The sequence below is a fragment of the Rhincodon typus genome, chromosome 47, assembly GCF_021869965.1.
Source record: "Rhincodon typus isolate 14 chromosome 47, sRhiTyp1.1, whole genome shotgun sequence".
Classification (NCBI taxonomy): Eukaryota; Metazoa; Chordata; class Chondrichthyes; order Orectolobiformes; family Rhincodontidae; genus Rhincodon; species Rhincodon typus.
In genome coordinates, this window is record NC_063378.1 from 6092441 (window position 1) to 6101903 (window position 9463).

Below are 9463 nucleotides of genomic sequence, written 5' to 3' on the forward strand. Positions count from 1 at the left end.
GCAACATTGCTCAAAATAAAATGGCTGCATTCATCGTCACATGGGATCTTGCTGTGCATAATGTGGATATCACATTTCCCACAATCCACCAATGATGATATTTCAAAATTGTGCTTTAAAAACAAATTGTTTTGGATATCCTGAGGCTGTGTAAATTGCTATTGATATGCAGTTTGATGCAGGAGCTGAGATAGAATTTTCCACTCAACAATTTTCCATATTGCTGCTTTTAACGGCTTCAGTGGAGGAAGGATGCTGCAGTAGTGGCGGCAGTGTGGGCCATCCTATGGTCACTGCATAATAACCTGGTGGGTGTTGCGGTGTGCTGGTCTGCTTCAGTGGCTTTATTGTCTTTGGCAGCATGATGGGCCCAGTTTGGGATTCCAATGGCCCGGGTCAGTACAGTCTTCAGCAATGGGGTTGGCTCGGCCCTGGATTCCTTGAGGCAGCTTCTTCGATGTCTTCCGGTTGGGATTCCAAGGCTCAGCTTGGTTGTCTGCCCCAGCGGCAGCTCGGCAATGAGGTGGCTTCTGCAGCATCTTTGGCAGCACGGTGGTGCAGCCTGAGATTTGGCGGCTTTGATGTTCTGCAACGGGTGAGAATGTGAGTCCTGTCTTGTCCTTGACTTTGGGAACCTATGTGAATTGAACGAAGGTGGGCTTTGTGTTTTTTTTTTACATGTGATTTCTGTTGTTAATACAGGTGCTGGAGTATGTTGACTTAAACAATTTTCAGTGTATTTTGGAAAGATACAAGTGATAGTAAATTACTATTCTTTTCTTTCGATGCCATTGTTGTAGATGTACTGGAACAGCTTGAGATGCTGCAAAATTGCAGAATATTGTGAGGGCCCATAGTCTTTGCAGTGTCCAGTGGCATCAGCCATTTCTTGATGTTAAGTGGAGTAAACCAAGCTGACAGAGAACTGCCATTGTGATGCTGGGGAACCTCAGGAGGAGACTAAGACAGATCATCCAGTTGGCACTGTTGAATGAAGGTTGTTTCAGAAACTTTGGTCTTATTTTTTGCATTGATGTGCACGGCTTCCCCATAGTTCAAGATGGAATATTTGTGGAGCCTTCTCCACAATTGTCCACCACCATTCAGAACTTGGTTTGGCAGGACTGCAGACCTGTCGCTTTAGCACTGTTTAATATTTGCTGCTCGTGTTCACTGACTTGCAAATAGCCCTGTGTTGTTGCTTCACCTGGCGAACACCCCATTTTTAGGCATGCCTGGTGCTGCCCCTGACACACCCACTTGCACTCTCTATTGAACCAGGGTTGATCTCCTGGCCTGATTTAAATGCTAGATTGGGCAATATGCTGGGCCATGAGGTTGAAGATTGTATTGGAGTACAATTCTGCTGTTGATGGCCCACGCATCATGGATATCCAGTCTTGAGTTGCTGGATCAGTTCAAATTTTGGCACATCTTTTTTGATGTTGGTAAGGAGGACTTTGCCATTCTTACTTCCAGAGCTGAGATTTGGTGTCTGGTGGTCTGTCTGGTTCCTTTTCTGAGAAGTTTTCACAGTTTGACACAACTGAGTAGTTTGCTAGGCCATTTCAGAGGGCAGTTAAGAATCAATCACATTGCTGTGAGTTTGAACTTGCATATATTACAGTACATTTCCTTCTTAAAGAACATTGTTGAGATAGATGAAATTTTATGATAAAAGCAGAGGTTAAACCATAAGACCATTAGAGAGAGGAGCAGAAACAGACCATTCAGCACATTGTTTCATGATCATCATTGGGCATATTTTATTTGGAATTAAAATTTCACCATCTTCAGATCATTTTCTCACAGTGCTGCTGCTTTGGAGGCTGCTGTGAAGAGCACTTCTGTTATAGGCTGCTTTCGTCTGAATAAACTTCTATCATTCTTCCATTATAGAACCAAAGTTCCCAAATAGTGATAACATATATTGTAAAGTTTCATCACAACTGCTTCTACTAGTACATGTAAAATTATTCATAAGCTTCGTGCAATCTCTGACGGCATGAAAAAGGTGCAGCATTTTGAAAGCATGTTTAGAACTAACAACAAAATTGAGCAACGCCATTTTCTTGTCAGTGTTGTTCAATCATTTTGGCTGCATGCACCTCTAACACCACCCCCACCCCCTCCCCACCCCCCACTGCGTTTCTCTCTGTTTGGCTAGAATCTGATCTGTGTGTATTCTGTGTCCATGTCCCTGTGCACAGTCTCATCACCGCTGGGTAGCTTAATAAAGTTGATGTTGGCTTGGAGAAGGTCTGTCTTGGTGTCCAGTATCTCTGCCCACTGCACCATCAAAGACATCCTGGGGACCTGATGTCTCTCCCTCTCTAGTTGTGTCCCTGGTTGTGTTCTGAAGGTCAGTAACCACCATGTTCTGTGAACCCTGCGGAGAAATGGAAACAGAAGGTGTTCTTACATCATTTACCGGCACGGATAGATTTAAATTGTTGCACAGCCTCATGAGACATACCTTGAAGGCAAAAGTGATGAGCTCATTGTTCACAGAGACTGTATGTCCCAAATGCTCCTCAGACACTTCAACCGTGTTTCCTACGTTACATCAGTCCCAACATTATGTTTTTTTTTAATGCTGTTTTGTTTGGGGGAAGATAATGAAAGGCTCCAGGACTGAGGGAGAACTGCTCCCTGCTTCTCTTCCAAATAGTGGCCATGGGATCTTTAACACCACCACCCCTCCACCCCAGAGGGCAGATGGAATGGTTTGATGTATCATCTAACAGCACAGACTTCCATTCAGAGAAATGGAAACAGAAGATACATAATTTACTGGCACATCTTGGGTTAAATTTATTGCATAGTCTCATGGTTTAGTGGATTTAACCTTTTCCGTCTCTCTCTCTCTCTCTCCCTATCTCCCTCTGTTGTACCCTCCATCATCACTTTCTCTCTTTGTATATCTCTCTCGCCATTTCCCTTTGTTTTACTGTTTCTCACCTCTAATGTAGGATTCTATGGTTTGACTCTCCAATCTGGATTTGATCTCTCTTCTTTCCTCATACAGAAAGTTCAAAAATCCCTTCAGAGCCAGCACCTTTTAGAAGTGTTCACTGTTGTAGTGTAGGATGTGCAGAAGCGGTTTGTGCACAGAAAGGTCCCACAAGCAAGAACACAATAAACAGTTGATATCAACCAACTTTTGAACAATGAAACAAAGAACTGCAGATGCTGGAAGTCTGAAACAACACCAGAAGAAACTTTTGGAGCAACTCAGGAGGTCTGGCAGCAGCTGTGAAGAGAAAGCAGTTTACGTTTTGAGTCCAATGACCCTTCTTCAGACAGGGTCAGCATCCTCAGTACTGACCCTCTGACAGTCCAGCAATCCCTCAGAACAAACACCCCAAAATGTCAGCATTGTTAGGTTATGTTTAAATTTGTGGAGTTGAACTGTGTTTCCTACGTTACATCAATGATTACAGCAACGAATTTGCATACGGCAAATGTCCCCACATTATGTTTTTTTTAATGCTGTTTTGTTTGGGGGAAGATAATGAAAGGCTCCAGGACTGAGGGAGAACTGCTGCCTGCTTCTCTTGTCATTGTTGTTCAATCATTTTGGCTGCATGTACCTCTAACACCACCCCCACCCCCTCCCCACCCCCCACTGCATTTCTCTCTCAGTTTGGCTAGAATCTGATCTGTGCGTATTCTGTGTCCTTGTCCCTGTGCACAGTCTCATCACCGCTGGGTAGCTTAAGAAAGTTGGTGTTGGCTTGGAGAAGGTCTGTCTTGGTATCCAGCATCTCTGCTGGTTATGTTTAAATTTGTGGAGTTGGTTATTAAACCCATGACCTTCTGACTCAGAAAGGGCAAGTGAGAGAGCTTCCCACTGAGCCATTACATGTTCCACAAGTGGGAATCCATGGGTAATCTGTCTTGGAATCTGGGACATGTTGCATATTCAACCATGTTGGCTGCACACAAACTTCAAACCTTTCTAATCTGATATGTGTCCATTCTGGTCCTTGTCTCTATGCACTGTCCCGTTACTGCTTGGCGGCTTTGAGAAGTTATTACTAGTGTAGAGAACATCCCTGGGCTTGATGATTGCAATGTGCCATGTTGTTTGTTCTCTGAAATTGATTGATTGGAGTGAATATAAACAGCTTCTGTACCTGGTGTTTCACAGAGAGTTGACTGTAGGTCAATCCAATCTCATTGGTCTTTGATGCTGTCTCCTCAGTCGCTGTCTTTCTCCTGCAATAACACAATATCACTGTAGTTATTGTATATCAGAGTGTCAGTACAGCACAGATACAGTTACATGTTTGGAATCCTCTTTCACCTCCCTTTTCAGGCATCATGTTCCAGATTACGATAACTCATAGCTATTCATCTGGATGCAGAACAAATGAAAGGTCTGCTCTGGATCATCAGGACATGGGAACCACATACAGAACTATCTGGTACGTCACCCCAAAGTAACAGTTATTGACTGAGGGAACGAAAGTGGAAGTAAAAACTTAGAGTAAAATCAAATGAAGCATTTCCACTTACTTGCGCACACACAGGAAGATTAATATTCCAGCCAGGAAAACATTCAGCATGATTCCAGCCATGACCAATCCCACTTTCCATTTATTGGAGTCTCTCCCTATAAAAACAGCCATTAATTACTATGCTATAGTTTGGAATTATGGTCTGATGTATCTTGAGAAATGATGTATTCCATTTTTAAACATTTTATCCTTGAGCAATGTTGACATTTATTGCCCCTTGAGAAGGTGGTGGGATGGCTTTTTCCTGAACCATTGGTTTGACACAAGCCAAGAGGAGTTTGGAGGACAGTTAAGAGGTAACTACATTGGAGTTTGCAATTGGAGCCATCTATACAGACTGACTGAGATAAAACAGCGGGTTTCCTTCACTAATGGGCCATTAGTGCCCCACCTCATAATTTCTGTCTTTACATCATTAAGCTGACAAATAATTGATTATTACCTCATGATCACATTGCTTTTTCTGGGGTCTTGACAGTCACACTTCCTACATTCAAGAAATTACCACATGTATGAAGTGCAACAATTACTATAAATGTATTCTGTCACGATGTCAGCAATATATTCATGCAAGCCTTCATTTTGGATGTAATTTATGTATCACTTAAATGTACATTGGTCCAGATATTCCAATGGACAGTTAGTTGTTGGAACATTCAGATGGGAATTGTGTGTCAGGACCCTGCAGAATCCACAAGCAGCTGCCACCATGGGAATTGTCCAGGAAATTGAAGATTCTGATTGGCAGTTCCCCTGTCAGAACCCGTTAAAGTCAGAGGCTTCGGAGGGGAGCACTTTGCCTATGTTCCTAATTACCCAGGAAACGTCAGACAATTAGAAAACTAGTCTAACATCTGGATAGCTATTAAACTGATCACAACTGAACACACAGTCCCCAGTTCTACCTCACCTGAGCCCTTGCTTCTGGCAATCACTCCTCCTCTGACCAGGCACCATCCCACTTCTCACCAATCCAATGCCATTCTGACCCTCCTACCCATCAACCGCACCACCCAACTAGACATGCCCTCAACTCAAAAGGATTCACCACCTCCCTATTGCTGACCTGAACCGCTGGGATCAGACCTACTGCCCAACCTGCCAATGGTCTGAATCTCCCAGCCGCCAGCCCTTCTGGAAGACCTGAAATACTCTTCCCTGATTGTTCCAACACACCTACCAATGGCTCCGAGGCCCCCCCACTAGCCCTGATAGACCCACATTCTCCCGTCTGCATCAGAGCAGAGACATCCACCATGAACACCTTCCTCCACCCAACACCACTCTCCCCCACTACCCGCTTTGACAGCACCCCTGCTGTGCTGTCTGCATTTATTTTGAATGGAAGTTACTTGCAGTTGGGAGGGTGTTGGTGTTGGATGGAGTTCAAGATTCCACATCCCACGCCACATTTATTTGAAGAAAGTGCTTCCTGACATTCCCCGCCACTCCCAATAAAAGAACGGCCTGACTTGAATTTTATCCAGTGTTGTCATTATCACAAGAGGACATGTTGGTCAAAGAGGCCGATGGGAAAGAGCAACTTAAAGGAAGTAGAGAGGGAGAAGAAGCGGATTTGAGAGTTTAGAGTAAAACCAACTAATCAGAGATTAATCCTCTCACCTTTGACCCAAAGATGCAGCTTGAACATGGTTGCCCCATGTGGGTTTCGAACCGAGCATGATGCCATCACTTCCTCTTCATCCTGATGTCCCATAAGGAACAGAGAGCCCATCACCAGATGGCCCGCTCTGAGCTGCTGTGACTCAAAACCTCCGTGTGTTTGGTTACCACTGAGGTTGGCATGGGACAGGTGCCAAGTGAGGTGTCCAGGAGGGTTTGAGTTGGCCACACAAACGCAGGTGATCCCATCTGCCCTCCAAGCACATTCCGACTCCTGGGAAAGCTCTGGACCATCTCAGGAGGGAATGACAGCAATTAATCAAGAATAGTGGAGTTACAACCTGAACACTAAAATCTTCATCAGTGCCATACTTCATTCTAAACTCGTATCTCAACAACAGGAACAAAAACAAAGTTGCTGGAAAAGCCCAGCAGGTCTTGCAGCATCTGTGAAGGAAAAGACAGAGTTAACGTTTCGGGTCCGGTGACCCGGTCATGGACCCAAAACGTTAACTCTGTCTTTTCCTTCACAGATGCTGCCAGACCTCCTGGGCTTTTCTAGCAACTTCGTTGTTGTTCCTGAATTACAGCATCTGCAGTTCTTTTGGTTTTTATCAAGTATCTCAACACTTTCTCTGCTAGTCTCCCACCTCCCACATCCAAAACTCTGATGCTCCGAAGTGTGAACTGGCACCAAATTGAATTCAGTAATTACACTCTATCATTAGCTGAACACCATTGACACCCACTCTAAGATCTCTACCTTTCTCAATTCTGACCTCTTGAACATACCCTGATTTCCATCCCTCCACCATTGTTAAGTGTCTTCTGCTGCTTGAGACTCTAAGCTCTGAAATTTCCTCCCTAATCCTCCATGCCCCTCTTTCTCCTCCTTAGCAGCCAAACTGTTAGTCACTGATCCTAATATCACTGTATCTCAGTGAGGGACAGTTTACAGCAGTGAGGAGGCTCTTTATTCAAAAATACAGTGGGTAAGCTGCCCCCGGACAGACAGCCCCTGAGTTTTAAGAAGAGACAGAGTAAACTGCTTACATCCCACATTCAGGTGGGTTGTGTTGGAGCTGCTGTCACCCAATGGGTTTGTTGCTGTGCAGTAGAAACCTGCATCATCCCCCCGTGTGACTGGAGTGAAGGAGAGAATCCGGCTGCTTGTGTTTAATTGGGTGCTGGTGTTTCCCTCGATCCTGAACCAGGTGTAATGAGATATCGACGGGGCACTTTCACTGGAACAGGTTAGTGTGACGTCGTTTCCCTCTCTGATCCCACCTGAGGCTCCACTGGTGGACACTCTGGTCTCCCGTGGGGCATCTGGAACAACAGCAGAGGAGCATCACCAGGTAATCTCAATGCCCCACAATCCTCCAAGATCTTAAAAGAGGAAAGTATGAAAGTATCTGTGTTTATGACAGGCATGTGGATGTGTGTAGACACTGTAAATGTAACAGTCTCTTGGGGATATGAATTTGTTTGTAGAGATGTGGCTGTGTAATCTCTGGTGTGCATTTGATACCACGCACACAAATTGAACAAGGCAATAGATTATGATGGACCCAGACAAAAGACATAGGAAGACACTTGGACTGAACATGAAGGTGTCAATGTCAAACATAACGCCTCTAAATGGCAAGGGGGATATCAAGATTGGGTACACCGAGGTAGGAAGAGTGGTCAATTTCCAATACTTGATTTGATGATAAACATCAAATTTACATCCAGGTCTGAAATGTGGCTTAGAACAACAACAGCAGGCACCGTGATTAGTGACTTCAGTCTCAACATCTAAAAACATCAGCCTGAAGCTGAGAAAATGTTGGTGCTGTCACTAATGATGGATAGGAGAGTCAGACTGCAGAAAATGGATGAGAGGAGGGTGAAGGTTTTTGAAATGTGGGTGTATGGCCGAGGATGTTCAGATTCAGCTGGTTGGAGATCAAGACAAATGAGTGGTTTACAGAAAGAGTAGAAGGTTGGGAGCTAGAAGGGAGAGTTAAGTCCAGTTCGACTGAGATAGACAGATAAGTATGGGCATAGAAATGAAGAACCATCTTTGTCTTAGCAACAACTGTGGAGAAATTGGGGGTAAATATAAAAAGGGATAAAGAGAAATCATAGTGGATAACATTTGGAGCCATGCAATGAGGGAGGCTTGAAGAAATCCAGAGAAGAAACAAGATAATGCCAATGGCCCCTCTAAAGATATTGTAACAATGAACAAATCTAACAGTAGTCTCACATTGCACATTGATGGTTACGAAGCTGTTTTCTGCTCCATGTTCGTTCTCTGCCACACACTGATAGTCTCCAGTCTCCCTGTATGTAACGTGAGGAATCTCCAACCACACCTCATTGTCGGAACTTGTACTGTTCATTGTGACATTAAGATGCCTCCACGTCAGGTTAGAAGCTGGGAAGCTGTTCACAGAGCAGATTATCACTGCAGAATTCCCCTCTGTTATATTGATTGATGAATTTTCAATCACAACAGGAGAAGTAATTAAGAGATTCCGTGGTGCATCTAAAAACAAATACAGATGAATTAACTCACCTTGTCTGTGAAGCATTTTGAGAGACACTGAGAACAGGTAATCAATGTAGGTTCCGTTGCCGCAAAGCACAGAAACCAGACAAACACTACAATTCAGTACCAGAGGGTACAGCAAACTAATTGGGTTAATAATGAGGGAGTGCAACACTCTGAGAGTCAGTATTCAGGGAAGACAGTACCGTCTGTGGATCAGTACTAAGGAAAGGTAGCACTGTCTGTGGATCAGTACTAAGGAAAATAGCCCTGTGAGAGAACTGTACTGAGGGATCACTGCACCATCAGAGAGTTAGTACTGAGGGTGTGCAGCCTTTTTAGTGCGTAAGTACTGAGTATAAATGGCACTGACTGGGGATAAGTACTGGATGTGTATTACCCTGTTGAAGGCTCAGTACTGAGTGCCACACAGCTGACCAGTCATTACTGAGTGAGCATTACATTTTCAGAGGATTATTACAAAGAATTCGCTGCACTGTCAGTCAATACTGAATGAGTGCTGCATTGTCAGAGCAGTACTGTTGAATGCTCAGCACAGAATGAGTGCTGCACTGTTAGCACGTCATTAGTGAATCACTGCTAATACTGACACACACATACCATTGTAGCAGCACCAGAAAATAGTTTAGTCACCCATGCATTTTTGCAGACGTGGCTAGTTTAGGGATGAGTGTTCCTATGTGTTCGTGCATGAACGACAGGCATAGCCATAGAGTCATAGAGAATTACAGCACAAAAAAATGCTCTTCAGCCAGTT

General features: G+C 44.1%; 1 protein-coding gene across 1 annotated transcript in view; it reads right to left on the reverse strand.

The window, feature by feature from the left end:
* Positions 1–1741: 1741 nt before the first annotated feature.
* LOC109923512 (myelin-associated glycoprotein-like) overlaps positions 1742–9463 on the reverse strand; it is a 32883-nt gene continuing 25161 nt past the window's right edge. Inside the window, 6 exon segments of the mRNA XM_048620582.1 lie at positions 1742–2389; positions 4140–4221; positions 4522–4618; positions 6147–6440; positions 7200–7475; positions 8401–8682. Of these exon segments, the coding sequence (XP_048476539.1) occupies positions 2231–2389; positions 4140–4221; positions 4522–4618; positions 6147–6440; positions 7200–7475; positions 8401–8682 (1190 nt within the window). The 3' untranslated portion in view covers positions 1742–2230.